Below are 18,019 nucleotides of genomic sequence, written 5' to 3' on the forward strand. Positions count from 1 at the left end.
TTTCCTAATAGAATTACCAAAAATGGAGACTGGGAACTCCTGCCTAATTTTACCATAATGGAGACAGCCTGATTAAAAATGAAGTCAACAAAAAAGGAAGCAGATTCAACCAATAGAAGAGACCCATTTTTATAATAAATTTTCAGCTGTAGAATTCACCCATGTCCAAAAAATTTTACCATCTTTCATTTATTCATTTTATATTATTGCCTTTTTGTGCATGCACGCTTGCTCAGGTGTGTCTACTCAGACATGCGTGATTCTTTGCAACCTCCGTGGACTGTAGCCTGCCACTCTTCTCTCCATAGAATTTTCCAAGCAAGAATACTGGAGTGGGTTTCCATTTCCTACTCCATACTGCTTTTTGGCATTCATGTAATAACAAAATAAATCCTAGTAAACTTAGTACCATCTCAAGAACTAAAATATTACCCATAATTAAACATTTTAAACACTTTCCTATCTGCTGTCCACCTCTTCTTAAAGGTAACATTTTAATTTTGTCCTAAAAATAAAATATTTTTTATCTATATATATTTTCCCTGGCTTTGAATTTTACAGAACATAACATCCTATATGCAGACTTCTTGGAATTGCTTTTATTTTTTTATCCAGCCCTACTATATTTCATTTTGGTTGTTGAATTTAGTTGTAAATTCATTTCCATGGCCTTATCACACTCCATTATGGGATTATTTCAAAACATGTTTATTCAATATCCAGTCAATAGATATTTGACTACTATGAACAGCAATTATGAACATAAAAATATGTTTCCTAAGAGTGTAATTGATAGGTTTCAGGATGTGCCAGTATTAAGATTTAAAAAATAATATCATAAATTTCAATAAGGAGTAAGGAGATGCAATCTAGTTATGTGCCAGCAAAGAAGACAAATAGAGTATGTGTGACCAGAGATGAAAACTTTCACAAGATTAGCAAAGAATTAAATAAAAGTTTGTTCTCTTTTGTTGTTGTTGCTTCAGTTAAGAACATGGATAAAATTATAATCCTCAAAACAACCTGAGTTCATAGCTTTCAATATCAGTTTAAAAATGTCAATTCTTAACCTCTTTTTCCTTGTCATTTGTAAGACAATTTTTTCAACACTAATGTGGACCAGAGTCCTGTGAAGGAAAGAAAATTTCTTTGAGGCAGAAAGACTTATTCTTTTTTATTAAATATTATTAAACTATGTGATTTATACAGTTAGATTAGAGGTTTATGATGTTTCTATTAATATGGAAAATACTTATAAAAGTATTTCCATACACCAGCATGCATACCTCGGTTAGAGACCACTTTTAGAATTCAGGAGAAGAGGCATAATAATGAAGGATCTTTATTAGAGTGTTGCATGATATCATAGTTCTTTGTTCAACTGAATACGGCCCGGATTCAAAACCCTAACAAAGTAGAATAATATATTCTATTGTTTAAATGATGAGATGTATCATATTCACTTTCCCATCGATTTGTTAAAGAGCTCTATAAATAGATTAACTTCCAGGACCTTGAGTCCTAAGTAAACCCAGTACCTGGTACCATATAATGGCAGGCACTGTCTGCAAGGACTTTAAACTATGACAGATTCCTTACACTGAGTGAAGAACTCAGAAAGATAGATTAACTTTATTCTATCACATAAATCAGAAATTCAACATGAGTCGGTGGGCGAGAGGTGAATAGGTGAAGTGCAGAGGATCTTTAGGGCAGTGCAAACTCTCTTTATGACACTATTGATATAATGATGGATGCATATCAAAAGTATATCATTATACTTTTCTCCAAATTCATGAAACATACAACCACAGGAGAGAACCCTAAGGTAAACTATGGACTTTGGGCTATTACGTGTCAATGTAAGTTCATCATTCGTAATAAATTTGGAACAAATCAACTCTAGGAGAAGTTGATAATGGGAGATACTACATATGAGTAGGGGTAGGGTTATATGAGAAACCTGTACATTCCTTTCAACTAAACTGTGAACATAAAACTGCTCTAAAAATAAAAGCCATTATTAAATTTAATCCAATGTATTTACTCCCTGATGTAGAGACTTCTACATGAAAATGCCAGGTGTTTCTCTAGAGTGTAATTGCTTGGAGTCATGAGCTACATTGAGGCAAGGACTATGATGTATTCTTTAGATCCACCTTACTTAGAGATGCCCTGGGGCTCCAGTTCCTGCCTTTGGCTCATGAAGCAGGTCAGGAAAAGTGCATTCTCTGAGGTTACGGCAAACTGTGGTCACTGCCCCCTTCCAATGCGATCCCTCGGTGTCCATGGATGATGCAGTGCTTTAATTATTCAGAACACTTGGTGCCAAAACTTTATCCACACTAATGGACACTTTGGTTTATCAGCTCTCCAATGACAACTTCTTTTAGCAACAGTGGTTTCTTGGAAAAAGCTTTGGAGCTGAATCCTACTATCAAGCTACTGAAAATGGCTCCCGTAGCAGGCTGCAATTCCCGCAACATAATAAAAGGTTCTCTGAAGACGTTACATCAGCCACCTTGAATGGTGCCTCTGTCTCTAGCGCCCTGCGCAGTCAGGGATGGAGACCAAGGCCCCTTTCCTTTCTCCCCATCTGTAAGTTCATGCCCACTCTCTGCTTTCATGCAGCGCATCTTCCTAAGATCACTATTCTCCCACTTCCTGTCCCTCAGGGCATGGGCACAGAGCCATCTTCACATTCAAGACATGGTGTCCTTTGTGAAGTGTTCTTTGTCTATATACTTGGCACCTAAGGGTGCCCTTTCAATGTGTAGCCAATTAATTCTCATATTTGAGTATCTTTCAAAAGATTGTTAAATAGGTACTTTGTGAAGTTAGGTTTCGTGCTTGGTCTTCGCCAAAATTATTGATCACCTTAGAATTCAGCATTTGAAAGGTAGAAGAGCTAAATGCCTACATTAGTGTCATTTGTGACCTCTCTGCCCCTCTGGGACATGACAGCATAATTTACTGCCACGTACAATCTCCATAATGATGCGTCCACAACCCAGTCACAGGACTCAGATTTATGTTAATACACACGTATGTGCACTCAGTCTGTCAGGCATGTCTGACTCTTTGCCCCCATGGACTCCAGTCCTCCAGACTCCTCTGTCCATGGAATTCTTCAGGCAAAAATCCTAGAGTGAGCTGCCATGTCCTACCTCAGGCGTTCTCCTGACCCAGGTATCACAGCCATGCCTCTTGTCTCCTTCATAAGCAGGCAGATTCTTTATCACTGTGCTCCCAGGAAGCCCTAAGAGAACATTTACTCTCAATATTGGTGAATATTTTAGGTGTGACTCGGAGACAATATCTCCTTATTCATTTCATTTTTTTTTCACTTCAGGTTCTTGCTGCAAATTAATTAACAAAATTACTCAATAGAACTTTCACAGTTCTGTGATATTTAATTGGGTGTGTGTGCATAAACACGCACACACACACACAGAAAATCCTTTAAAATATATGACATTTATCTCTAAAAATATACTTTTTGTTTGGTTTGCAGATTTTTATATAATGATGATCATTGGAAGGGGTGTCTGTGAATTCTTCTAATGAGATATTGGAAAATAACTACCAGAAATGGGCAGGAAGAGGAGAAAGAAAACTTAGGATATAGGATAGATCAGGTTAAAAATGCATGGCCTTTAACAGGGAAGGATAATAAGTTCTTCTTGGAATGAACAGAGAATGGCAGATGCCATAGGTACAACATCTGGTGCCTACAAATATTTTGAGAATCATCTTTCTGCATTGTTTCTCACCAGGGCATTCTGTAACAGAAATTGGCCTGGTGTTCCCAGCTACTGAAATGTGACTGAAGAACTGACAGCTGTCAAGATTTCCATTCTTGCTGTGGGGTGTTGGAGAGGGATGCTGGCCCATCTGAGTATGTAGGGAGAATACTGTAACATCAGTGGTGTGCGGTAAAGCTAACTCATCATGGGTGATCATCTGAACCAGAACTGAGGAACATTTTGTGGTGACCCGGCCTTCTGGGAACATGTGATGAGAACTCCTTCCCTCAACTGGGTCATAAAAATCATAGTAAAGGGTGCCCTCAGATTAGAGTGGCTTTTGATTAGATTTGAAGACTTCCGGAGTTGACTTTTGGTCATTTTGATGTTATCCCTGGCAAACTCTAACCTCAAGGCCTGCAAGTTCAACATTTTGGCATTTCTAAAAATTAGTCTTAAAACTAATTATTGAAATGTCACTATTGTATTCCAGAATCCTTAACTCCACTTAGGGAACAGAGAAAACTAAAAGGATTGACTAGGACTGACTAGGCTTGAGTAGATTATATTGTGACCTGGGTCTTTGCTAGATCGTCATGCTTTGTGATCTTCATTAATGAGCAATATATTATTCAGAAATTATAGTTTTAAATGTATTCCATTAACTTAATATTTATAAGTAAGGCACTGAATTACTGAAGAATCATCATAACATTTGAGAAGAGCACAGAAAGAAGAAGCTACTTCATATTTATTTGAAGATAAAGCAGGGTTGTATGGTATCTTGTAATATACTTAGTACCATGATTGGTAAATGATAAAATCACAATGCAATGAACAGGGGAGAAATATTGATGTTTGAGGGCACTGATTCTGGAGTCAGAAAATATGGTCCACATTCTGGCTTCACCGCTCACTTGCTGTACAACCTTGCCTATGTTGCCTCAAGTGTGTGAGAATCAGTTCTCTGATTTGTAAAATAGAGTCCGTTATGGCATTATTCTAGTGCCTGGAGAAGGTAGGTGCAGACAATCAATAATAAGAGTAAAAGGGAGAAATGTATTTCACATGGAAACACCGTTTTAAAAGAGAACAAGAAAAAAAAAAAACCTAAGAAGAACATAGCATTAATGAAGTAGCTCTCTTTTAAGCTCTTTATTTAGCAGGTTATTAAGAGCCAAATGCTGGAGAATGAATAAATGGAAAAATAAACGACACAAAAAACACAACAGACAAACGAAAAACCCATAAGTTCCCTGAGCTCCCAGAAATACTTGAAGTCAAATAATCACTAGTTATAAATCAGGTGCTGCTTTTTCAGGTCTTCTAACTCTTAGCTGGAGCTCATATCAGCAGCTGACACATGGGAAATCAAAACAGTGTGACAGAATTCATTCTTCTGGGCATTACGCGGTATCCAGAGCTGCGGAAAATACCCTCTGTCGTGTTTCTAATCATGTCCCTGTCCACCGTTTTGGGAAACCTCCTCATTGTGGTAACCATGGTTAGGAGTCAGAGTATGAGATCACCCTTGTATTTTTCCTTACCTCCTTGTCCGTCATGGATGTCACCTACTCTTCCGTCGTTGCCCCCAAGTTGACTGTGGACTCCCTCTCTGAGAGCACTACCATCTCCCTGGAAGGCTGCATGGCCCAGCTCTTCGCTGAGCACTTCTTCGGTGGAGTGGGCATCCTCCTCCTCACCGTGATGGCCTGTGACCCCTCCGTAGCCATCTGTAAGCCTCTTCACCATGTGACCATCATGAGGCCTCGGATGTGCTGCCTGTTGCTGGGAGGGGCCTAGGTGGGGGATTTTTCCATGCCGCAGTGCAGCTTCTCTTCATGTGTCAAATTTCCTTCTATGGTCCCAATGCAATAGACCACTTTATATGTGATTTGTTCCCACTGTTGAAATTGGCCTACATAGACACCTCCACCCCGGGCCTCTTAGTCATCCTCAACAGCCGGGTGATGTGTGTGGCCATCTTCCTCATCCTCATCACTTCCTATATGGTCACCCTCTGCTCCCTGAAGTCCTGCAGCTCTGAAGGGCAGCGTAAAGCCCTCTCCACCTGTGGCTCCCACCTCACTGTGGTCATCACGTTCTTTGTGCCTTGTATGTTTCTGTATGTCAGACCTGTGGCCACCTACCCCATAGACAAGGTGATGGCCGAGTCTGATTCCATCATCACACCCATGTTAAATCCCTTCATCTGCACCCCGAGGAATAAGGAGGATAAAAGTGCCATGAGAAAACTGTGGATGAAACTGGGGAGTTTGGTTGGCAAGTGAACTGTCATGCTCAGAATATCATGTGTTGCCATTAAAGAGAAATCTGTTCTTTCAGAAATGTGGGGGAAATTATTAGTTGGAGGCTAATTACTTTACAGTCTTGTAGTGGTTTTGCCATACATTGATATGAATCAGCCATGGATCCACATGTGTTCCCCATCCCGATCCCACCTCCCACCACCCTCCCCACCCCATCCCTCTGGGTTTTCCCAGTGCACCAGCCCTGAGCACTTGTCTTATGCTTCCAACAAGACTTCGACTGAACAAAATATTTTGCAATCAATCAATGATGTGTGTATCAGTAACTCATTGCTTTTTATGGCTGAGAAGGATTTAATTTTATATTTTTATTTCAACTTATCTTTCTCTTTGAGGCTTCCCAGGTGGTTCAGACAGTAAAGCGTCTGCCTGCAACGGGGGAGACGCAGGTTCGATCTCTGGGTTGGGACGATTCCCTGACGAAAGAAATGGCAACCCACTCCAGCACTCTTGCCTGGAAAATTCCATGGACGGAGGAGCCTGGAAGACTACAGTCCACGGGGTCACAAATAGTCGGACATGACTGAGTGACTTTCTTTCTTTCTTTCCTTCTCTTTTATTAATATATATTTGGATTATTGCAGTCACTTGTCTATTATCTATCAAGCAGTTGTGAACATAATAGTACAAGGCTTTGGAAAGCATACTATTTCTCCAGGATATTTGGCTAAAATTAAACTGTTGAAATATATGCTAAGTGTATGTTTACTTTATGCTAACCATCTAGAACATTATCCAAAGTGGATGTGCCATTTTAAACTCCCATCAAAAATTAAAACTGAATTCATAGTAGACATTTTCTGACCACACACTGCTACTCACCTGGTTCAAACTATCATAGTCTCTTTTCTAGATTATTGCGGCATCCACCACAACATCCCTGTGTCTATTCTTAATGCTCAAAAGGCATTCAGAGTTATCTTGTCAAGTGATGTCATACCATGCCACTAAACAAGAGGCAGTGTGTTCATTAATGATATCTGTATAGCTTCCTAGGGTAAACAGAAGAGGACTTGTGGGCATTAATATGTAGCTTAATAAAACATGCACATATAGAATAAATTAAATAAAAATTCAAATAAAATATTTTAAATATGGTAGAGAGAAGTTGAGCTTGCTGCTGGCTACTTAGTCACTAAACTGTGCCCGACTCTTTGTGACCCCGTGGACTGTGGCCCACCAGGCTCCTCTGTCCGTGGGATTTCCCAGGAGAGACCACTGGAGTGGGTTGCCTTCTGCAGGGGACCTTCCCCACCAAGGGGTTGAACCTGTGTCTCCTGCTTGGCAGACGGATTTTTTAATCACTGAACCACCTGGGTAAATAAACTTTTAAACAGGCTACTTTAGAAAAGCTTTAAGTTTACAGAAAACTGTGCAATAAATACTGACAGTTCACAAATACCCATTCCATATCCCTCTCAATTTCCCAGTTTTCTGACATCTTGCATTTGTGTGGTATATTTGCTAAAACTGATGACCAAAATTGATACATCCTTAATAAAGAACATAATTTTCAATTTTCCTATGTAGTTTTATGAGTTTTGACACAGTGCATTGTAACATTTATCCACCATCACAAAATTAACCATAATAATTTCCCTTCCCTAAAACTGGTCTGGGCTCTACTATATACACCATTATTCTCCTTTGGAATTCCTAGAAATCACTATATAATTCTGCTTGCAAAGTGTTTTCCTTTTCAAGAAAGGAAATTCATAATTCACATATGTGGTAGAAATAATTCTCTCTCAAGCCTAAATAATTTTTCGTTGTCCATTGTATTGCTAAAATCTACTAATGTTTTGAAATTCACTAATATATGCTTTTAAACTGCAGTGGTAGAGAAGACTCTTGAAAGTCCCTTGGACTTCAAGGAGATCCAACCAGTCCATCCTCAAGTAAATCAGTCCTGAATATTCATTGGAAGGACTAATGCTGAAGGTGAAACTCCAATACTCTGGCCACATGATGGGAAGAGCTGACTCATTTGGAAACCTCCTGATGCTGGGAACGATTAAGGGCAGGAGGAGAAGGGGACAACAGAGGATGAGATGGTTAGGGCATCACTGACTCAGTGCTCAGTTCAACAGAATCTTGTGTATCTCTTGGTGGAAGCATTTCTCTCTTTGTAACTAAAGCCTCTAAGCAAACAGAACATAAGTTAATAGGAACAGGAAGCACAAATTTTGCTAATAGTTAACTGCAGTGAGTAGTAGAAACTGTTACTTCCATTTTCAACCTTTGTGATTTGGGAAGCAAGGAGTTTCATGTTTTTTGCCCATTCAAGCAAGTGTGTATATATTCCTCTTCGTCAAATTTTCTTGTCACCAATCTTGCAACTATACCCCTCGCCCCCACAAGCCTCTGACGACTCAGACAAATCATAGACCAAAACTATAAATGAGTATATGTTGTACATTTGTACATTTCTCCTTCCAAGTAAAGTAATCAACTAGATGCACCCCTTGAATGCACCCACTGTGATGGCTTCCCTTCACTACTGAGCTTCAGGCATTTTCAGGATGAGGCTGCCTTTCTGCAGCCTCCAATCTTGGAGATCATTGCAGAACTATCCTTTTAGAAGTCTGAAGTCTTACATTCCTCAGTCAGTTGACCCCATGAATCCATAGGTGCAGGCAGGGGGAGAGAAGGGAATGTAGTGGGAGCGGGGACCATGAGCATTTTTGCCACTTCTCTCTGGAACTTTGTCTTCCAGTCCTACTTGGGCCAGATCATGTATGTATCACTTCATTTGATGATGGAGTACTGCTGTGCACACCCCACTTTATGACTTTGATGGGTTAGATGATAGATACCAAGTGCATGACAGAAACTTAGGTTGCATAGTGACTTGATGGCCCTTGATGAAGCATTCAGTTTCCTTTAAGCACCACTAGCAGGCTACAAGCTTTTTCATAGAAAGGGGAGTGGTTATCTTTCGAGGATGGCAAGAATTTTTCCACAAATCCTAAGTGTCTCACTGAAATTCACATATGGAGGGCAAATATTTCCAACATTCTTATCTTCCACTGACACATCAAGCACCATAGATCTACTGGATCATTTGTTCTAAGTGGAAGAGAAGCTTATGCGATGGCCCAAATTTTTGCAGAAACTTTTCTATTTCAGGCACCCACCTCAAGCTATCAGTTTTTTGAATAATTTATAAATCAGCCAGATTAATACTCCAAAATGAAAGATATGTTGACTCCCAAATACAATGATGCCCCAGGACACTATGCTTCATCTTTGGTTATAGGAGAAGCCAGATGGAACAAATGATCCTTCAGAATCTGAAAAGGGGTAGCTTGATATGCCCTATGCTACTGGGCCCCTAGAAATTTCACTGAGTTTGAGTCTCCTAATTTTAGCTGAACTTGTATTGCCCTGTAACACAGGAAATATTTTACCAAACCTCTAAAGCAATTTCTATTGAGTTCTGCCCCAAGGTCACAGGTGCGAGACCTTTCACCAAGGCACAGAAGCGGAGCCCAGAACTGAGGTCACCTCGGAAGCTGGCTGAGCCCCATTGTAACTTTTGCTGAAAATACCCATGATCATCACCAGCAGGCTTCCTGACCTCAGATTATGCAAAAACCCACCCCAATAGTCACCCTGTATCACCCAAACCAATCACCTAATGCCAACTTTTCAGCAGGAATTTGCTTTGCCTGGAGGCTGTAAAAACTGGCTACTAACCCATGAAAACTCTTGACTTTCCCTGTTCTGACAGGAGATTGGCCCACTGCATTTGCAGTGCCTTCCTTATCTCTGCTTCATGCTCTTAAAAAACTCACTCCCTTCTGAAATGATCTGTGTCTAGAAATTCTTTTCCAACCTGTGTTCCGATTACCTCAGCAGTTACTCCTTCTTGATCAGTAGGTCCAATCAACATGATGTCATCAGTACAATGAATCAGTGTGATACCTTGTAGAATATGACACCCAAGATCCCTATAAACGATATTATAGCACAGTTCTGGTGAGAGCTGATGCATTCCTGATGTAGGACCAAGGAGGGTTACTGCTGGCCTTTCGAGCTGAAATCTAAATGCTTCTGGTAGTTCTTATTGACAGGGACATGAAAGCAGAAGCTTAGCTACATACTAGGTACCAGCAGTTCTGATAATTTACTCTTGGGATGAAACTGCATCTGATACAGAAGCTGGTTAACCTTGGAATTATCCACTCACTCTCCAAGATCCATCTGTCTTCGACAGCAGGCAAAATGAGAGAATTGAAATTGTATGTTGTGGGAATCACCACCCTAGCATCTTCCAAAGTTTGGCATTGGCAATAATCTCTACAATCCCTCCAGAGATGTGATTCAGCGTTGATTTACTGTTTTCCTAGGTAGAACAGTAGCAGTGTCTTACACTTGGCTTTTCCTGACATAATGTCTCACTTCACAGGTCAGCCAAACCTTTCTGCCAGTTGCTAAGAATATCTATTCCAATTATACATTCTAGAGTTGAGGAAATAACCACGGCATGGGTTCCATGATCACTGGGCCCACTGTAAACAGACCTGAGCTAAAATTCCATTGATCGCCAGACCTCCATATGCTCTTACTCTGATTGAGGGACTACAGTGTTGCTTTGGATCTCTTGGAATAAGTTTCAGGTCAAAGCCAGTGTTCTGAAAGATCTGATTATTTGCTTTTCCACAGTGCATAGTTAACCTGATAAAAGGTTGGAGTTCCAGATCTGAGGGAAAAATACCTTACAAAATCTTAGCAAGGTACCAAAGTCCTTCTTCAAGGGTATTGAATCCCCCATTTTGTTCATAGCCTTCTGAATGCAAACTGGCTCGTGTCTGGGAATTGATTTTGATGACACGAATTTCCCTTTTAATGATTTAAGCTAGATATGTGTTTATGTAATCTTGAACTTTTCTACTGACAGTTCAACTGAGAACTGAGAAAGTGTCCTCTCTATTTCACTCTAGGAACACCACGATCAGCTGGACAACACTGTAAGTCCTCTTCTGCTGATTATTCTGATTGTCATTGTGGCTCTGTCTTTTGCTTTGCTTCAGAGGTTCTTTTACAGAATTCAAGTTGTAGTCCATAGGTTGGTAGCAAACACAAGTTTATCAAGTATTTAAGCTGGTACCATTCAAGGATCAAAGTGAAAGGAAAGAAGTGAATTTGAAATAGAACATAGTAAATGAATCGCAACAGTCAGGGGTAAAGCACCTTCATCTGGCTCTTAGCAGCTGTTAAGTCCAGTAATCAGCATGCCTGAGTCCCAGAGAGACCGCCATCCATGCATCCATGCATGGAGGCGACCTCACCATGAGTCTGAGAGCCCACCATTTTATATTTTACAAAGTTCTTTGTTCACAAAGAGTTCGAAGTGTTTGTGCAGGAGAGAAGTGGAAAATGACCTGGTCCCCCCCCCCAATTGGCCAGTCAAAGGAGGAAACAGAGTATTCCCAAAACCCTTACTGTTCCTTATCTTTATATACTCCTCAAGTTTTCCCCCTTTCTTGGTTAATGTTTTTATGATGTTTCATGATGCTTCACTGTGTTTTAAGGACATAAGTTGTTTAAGTACAAGTAAAGTTTAAGTACACAAGTTGTGTGGGGAGAAGCCATGAACACAGTACATCAGGTCACCGTCTGGTGCAGGCATCATCACAACGGCCACCGAATGGGCAGTAACACTGAGTTATTAACAATAGCACTACCCTCTACTGCCTGTTACAATAACTAATCCCGCCTTGCCTTTGGCGTTGAGTGCCACTACTTGGCTCCTGTTCCCCAGGATCAAATCACTCGTAACACATTCAAATTTATAAACCAGAAACCAGAGGGCTGGCATATAGAAAGAGCCATCTCAGAGCTTCTCAAGGATGCCAAACTCCCCCCTTCAAATTTATCTTTCACGGCTCTGATGACAGCTTTGTGCTCTGTACCTTCCCAGGGAGGTTGAGCGGATCTTCAATAACGAACTTGCTTATGTTACAGTCTATTCCTGTTGATTAACCAGGAATTAACTAATCCTCTGTATTAAACCAAAGCAGTTTGAGTATTTCTAAGCTGCTCACTGTGGGTTACCATTTGGTTCATATCTTAGACACCAAAAGAAAGCCTGTGAAAACCTGTCTTACCTCCTCCAGTTGCTACACCAAATGCAGGATCTCTGCTTAGTGCAGGCTTCCCTGGTGGCTGAGTCAGTAAAGAATCTGCCTGCATTTCAAGAGATGGTCTGCAGTGCAGAAGACCTGGGTTCTATCCCTGAGAGGGGAAGGTCCCCTGAAGAAGGAAATGGCAACCCACTCCAGTATTCTTGCCTGGGAAATCCCACTGACAGAGGGGCCTACTGGTCTACAGTTCATGGGGTCGCAAATAGTCGGACACAACTCAGAGACTCAACTATTACCACTGCTTAGTGAGTCCACAGCAGTGAATCAGGCTGATCAAAGTTAGTGACTTTCTACTTTTATCCATTCCCTCATACATTTCCTGGATTTATGATACAAATTATTAGAGCCTTTCTTACTTGCCCCAGCTGTAATATTGAATATAAATCCTGGTGTGCAATGCTACATGCTGCTGTATATTTTATGTGAGTTTTTCATCTTCCCTTATATTTACACTGATTTATTCAGTACCTGTTGGGAGAGACTGAAGGTGAGAGGAGAAGGGGATGACAGAGGATGGGATGGTTGGATGGCATCACCGACTCAAAGGACATGAGTTTGAGTAAACTCCGGGAGTTGGTGAAGGACAGGGAGGCCTGGCAGGCTGCCGTTCATGGGGTCACAAAAGTCAGACATGACTGAGAGTCTGAACTGAACTGATTCAGTGTTTGTCATAAAGCAGGTGTTGTGCTGCTTGCAGAAACTATTGTTAGCAAGTAGGTAAGTATTACAGAGAGTATGACATTTAATTTATTTCATAAAGCAACATTTCTGTCTGACATTAAACTATGCTTTTACTTGAATCCTCACTCTTTCTGATGGATTATCATGGTAAGGTCATGACATAAGCAAAGCAAAATGATTCTGAAAGCAACAAGAGAATTTGGAAATGTGGTGCAACATAGCGTACGTACCCCTTAGAGGGCAAATGGCCTGTTAGTTTGAGCCCCTAAACCAGTTATATACCATATATAAAGTTGTATATATGTATATATGTGCGTGTGTTTCAGCACAGTGCCTGTCTCAAAAATGGAAGCAATAAAGTAGTCATGTGTCCTTTCTGTTATCATTGCCTGGCAGCACAGCTCAGCAGCTGAGAACTTGGTCTGAGAGGTCAGCTAAATTCAGCCAAATAATCTTCAGTATTTCTGTTTTGGAACTTTCCTCTTTCTGCTTGCTTTCCCACCTATAAAATGAGGGTAGTAGCAATATCGACTGCATTGGATTGTTACAGAGATTGCTGCTAAATATGAGTGGTTTCTTTTTAATTTATTTTGTTTTATTAGAATGAGTTTATTGATCCATATACACTGATGAAACTAGAAAACCTAAGTGTCAACCTGGTAGAATGTCCCAAACATGCAAAACTAGTCTCCTGCTAAGTTTTTCCTGACCTTCTTGTACTCATTTCTTCTCTCCACTGCAGAATGTATGATGTATACTGGCTATTTATTTTCCTTTTATCTCATAGGTATTCTCTGCTGAAAGCATCAGCAATGTCCATTTGACCTTTGCATTAGTAGAATCAATGCTGGGCTTCCTGTACATTTTATCTATCCATCACCTGAAATCACTTTTCTATTGCACAAATTCCTAATGGCATTTTTCATCTGCGCATTTCTTAAGGTATAGATTAAAGGATTTAACATGGGAGTTATCATGGTATAAAACACAGCAACCGCTTTATCAATCGGAAAAGTAGTTGCTGGTCTCAAATATACAAAAATGCAGGGCACAAGGAATATGATGACGGCTGTGATGTGGGAGACACACGTGGAGAGGGCCTTGCGCTTCGCCTCCAAACTGTGTGTCCTTAGGGTATATGCAATGACCACATAGGAGCCCAACAAGAGGAGGAAGTTTAACAGACAAAGGAAACCACTGTTGGCAGCAACAAAGAGCCCTAGAGTGTGGGTATCCGTGCAGGCAAGGTTCAGCAAAGGGGTCAGATCACACATAAAGTGATCTATGACGTTAGGGCCGCAGAAGGGTAACCTGAAGATGAAGAGGATCTGAATGGTTGCATGAAGAAAGCTTCCCACCCACACCACTCCAATGAGCAGCCAACACAACTGCCAGTTCATGATGGTTGTGTAGTGCAACGGCTTGCAGATGGCCACGTAGCGGTCATAGGCCATCACGGTGAGCAGGATGACATCAGCGCCTCCAAATAAATGTTCCGCAAAGATCTGAGTCATGCATTCATTGAAAGGGCTAGTTTTTGTTTCATGGAGGGAATCTACAATCAACTTTGGGTTATTGACAGAGGAGTAACAAGTATCAATAAAAGAGAGATGAGCCAGGAAGAAGTACATTGGGGACCGGGATAATGGGCTGCCTGTGATGGTGACCAAGGTGAGCACGTTCCCCACCATAGAGACGATGTAGATGACCAGAAAGACGGCAAATGTGACTTTCTGCAGCTTTGGGTTCTGTGTGAGTCCCAGTAGGACAAACTCTGTCACATTGTTCCTATTCTCCATGTATATTATATTATGGTTAATTACATAACCTGAAAAAAATACATCGTATTAGCTCAATCTTGAATTCATTATTCTTTCCATGTAATAACTGCCAAATTCTATTGAGTTCTGAATTCTGAAGAGTATTTTTTTTCTTTTGATAAAGGAAGAAAATATTTCTGATCTCTTGAAGTTAACTCAAATCCTGTCCTAGGATGTGTTTATAGTTGGAGACATGAGGAGCCCTATGCACACTCAGCAGTAGACCATCTGCGCACATTTGATCATTTGAGCTGACCCAGAGCCTAATGTGAGTCATCAGGTCTTATACATAGCAGTAGCAAAGCTGTCCAGGTGGTTCAGTGAGAAAGAATTTGTCAGACGGTGCAAGAAAAATAGGAGAGGCAGCTTCGATCCCTGGGTTAGGAAGATTCCCTGGAAAAGTGAATGACAACCCACTCCATTTCTTGCTTGGAAAATCCATGGACAGAGCAGTCCGATGGTCTACAGTCCATGGGGTCATAAAGAGTCGGACGTGACTGAGGAAGCGTGTAGTCGTAGTTAAGCCCAAGAGGTTGAAAAGGGATGTAAAGGTCATGAATGGCTGATGGATTTTCTCGATACTCTTAGGAAATGGGAAGCCATGTAAGGGAATTAAGAATGTGAGTATAAGGATGAACAGAGATTTGAGAAACAGGGAATGTTGCATATAATTCCAGTAAAGGTATTTGTGTGATATTTATGATAGGAGGATGCAAGGCTGAAAAGAATACAAGAATCAGACTATATATGAGTTGACACAAACTGTAGCAGAGCTTTGGTATGGGAAAGTAATGAAAAGATACAGGAGTGACAGTAACAAAATTAACATCTTTCCTATAAATTTCCCTAACCCAATATTCTATAGATATACCTTTAACAATAGATTACTCTATGCATGGCATGGTTGAGTGCACGCTAAGTCGCCTCAGTCATGTCTGACTCTTTGCGACCCCATAGGCTGTAACCCAACAGGCTCCCCTCTTCATGGGACTTTCCAGGCAAGAATACTGGAGTGGCTTGCCATTTCCTTCTCCAGGCGATCGCCCTGACCCAGCAATCAAACCCACGTCTCATGTCTCCTGCTTTGGCAGGTGGGTTCTTTGCCACTAGCGCTACTTCATACCGTGCAGCGATAGAAAAAAAGTGGACATGCCAAATAAACAGAGATCAATGCAGATTTAAGCTTAGAGCCTCAGCCTGAGATGTGTGGCTGTCAATACTGGTGGGCTGGTCCATCTGGGCAGTGACCCCTGGGACAGCTGGGAGGAAATGGATTCTCAACCTTGCCAATGAGACTTTCAGGCTGGCAAAGCTTCCTGGGCCCTCCACGGAACGGCCTACCTTTGCTCTAACAACCCCACTTCTAGGAGTTTATCCTGAGGAAGCAGATAAAGGGACAAACAGCTGTGTGCAAAGATGCTGGCTAGAGCTATTTACAAATCAGCAACTATCCCATCATGAGGACTGGATTTAATGGCTCACAGAATAGGAGGCAGCTATCAAAGTGATGAACACAGACAGACAGACCAGACAACAGGAAAAGGACGGGGCAGAAATACACACACACACTGTTCAGTAACACTTAACAAATCAGCTGTACCTTATGACCTACTGTCATTCCAAAAAACACATTCATGCATACAAACCATCTACAAAAATGCACACCCAGCCATTAACTGCAGTTCATTATTTCTGGAGAGAATGGTGGAGGAGTTGGGGAGGGGTCAGAAAATAAAGGACAGTTCCTTTCCAACAAGTACACTTCTGGACTGTTAGTATATGAAGTCTCAAATAATCAGAGGCTAAATGTGTGATACTAGTAAACTGCTAAAAAAAATGAGTTTGCAAATGGTGCACAAATAAATACGTACATTATGAACGGACCATTCAGCTTTCAAACACAGAGCTGCCTGCGAGGAGTCATCCATGTAGAGAAGTGATCTGGGATAAATCTATGTGAATGGCATCATTCCATCCATATAGCGAAAACAATCATAGCACACAACAGCAATAATCATGTCATTAACTTAATTTAACAGATGAAAAATTGAATCTCATCAACATTAAGAAGTTTGTAAGACCCAATTATCTAACCTACATTTATTTTACTATCATATACCTTTTTTAATAATTAGGACTAATCAAGACATTGTAAACAAAATTTAAATACACCTCACACACAATAATACATCAACATGATTATTAACTGATACAAACCATGACTTGCTTAGTGCGAACATGGATATGTAGAACTCTTCTTTGGAGCAATTGCTATGTATAATATGGGTCTCTTTGACGTTTTTAAAATTGGAGATGACTGTTCCTCAGTTTAATGTAGGGTTAATTTTTTTCTGTATTATTGTCATAAAAGTCAATTCTTCCTAAACTTCTGTGAGAAATAGTCATAAAAATAAGTAAAGTTCCTCTGTGTGTCTTCATCAGTGTGCTGGATACATTTATATTCACATAGCAGTCTGTGAAGGGGCTTAATCTTCTCTCTTGATATTAGAAGAAATAAGAATACAAGGTTGCAAGAAACGCACCCCAGATCAAGAAGCTGCAGGTGGGAAAAGGCAAGATTCTAGTCTGGGTTTCTAATTCCCAAACTAAGATGCTCAGTCCCTGGGATTGTCATTTTCAACATTTTGCAGAAGAATGAGGTGAATTCTTTCTTTTACAATTAAAAATACATTTTAAAATTTAATTCTTTAAAATTGCTATTGTTTTTGAAAAGTGTTAAAACATAATTACTATATACAGAAACTCATGTCAACGACATGAGTCTGAGCAAGCTCCAGGAGATGGTGAAGGACAGGGAAGCCTGGCATGCTGCAGTCCATGGGGTCGCAAAGAGTCGGACACAAGTGAGAAGCTGAACAACAACAATATGCATAAAGCAACAATCTTTACTAAGCATCACCACTATTGAAGAACTTACCTTCTGGTCTTAGATGATATTAATGATATTTGAGGGTATTCAGAACTAATCCCATCTTCAAACTGACCTCCTCTTAGGATAAGGAAGTTTCAATAAGAAAGATGTGACACATTCAGAAAGAAGCTATTCAGAGAACTCAATATCAAATCAATAGGAGATAAATCATTCTGTATGTTTACATATTTCCTTCTAGCCTAAAGAGTCAGTGAAATTTCACAGGAAACCTGGAACTTGAACTTAGAATAAATTGATATAGAAAACCATGGAGAAATGATCATCCATGGGTGGTCTACTCCAAAAGTCAGCAGGCAGAAAATGTGGTGGAAACACCTTCAAATGGATATTTCAACTCTTG

General features: G+C 40.4%; 1 protein-coding gene and 1 pseudogene across 1 annotated transcript; one reads left to right on the plus strand and one right to left on the minus strand.

Annotated features, from left to right (window-relative positions):
- The first annotated feature begins 5,109 nt into the window (after positions 1–5,109).
- On the plus strand, positions 5,110–6,037 carry LOC136174025 (olfactory receptor 4C6-like; annotated as a pseudogene).
- Positions 6,038–13,775: 7,738 nt separating this feature from the next.
- LOC136175470 (olfactory receptor 4C13-like) lies at positions 13,776–14,705 on the minus strand. Its single transcript, XM_065945754.1, has one exon. It carries the CDS (start codon positions 14,703–14,705, stop codon positions 13,776–13,778), a length of 930 nt encoding a protein of 309 aa, XP_065801826.1.
- Between the last annotated feature and the right edge of the window lie 3,314 nt (positions 14,706–18,019).

Source organism: Muntiacus reevesi, chromosome 9 (assembly GCF_963930625.1).
Source record: "Muntiacus reevesi chromosome 9, mMunRee1.1, whole genome shotgun sequence".
NCBI lineage: Eukaryota > Metazoa > Chordata > Mammalia > Artiodactyla > Cervidae > Muntiacus > Muntiacus reevesi.

Bases quoted from the DNA above. Each gene is read 5' to 3' on its own strand.
- LOC136175470 (XM_065945754.1), bottom strand. From the start codon at position 14,705: ATGGAGAATAGGAACAATGTGACAGAGTTTGTCCTACTGGGACTCACA.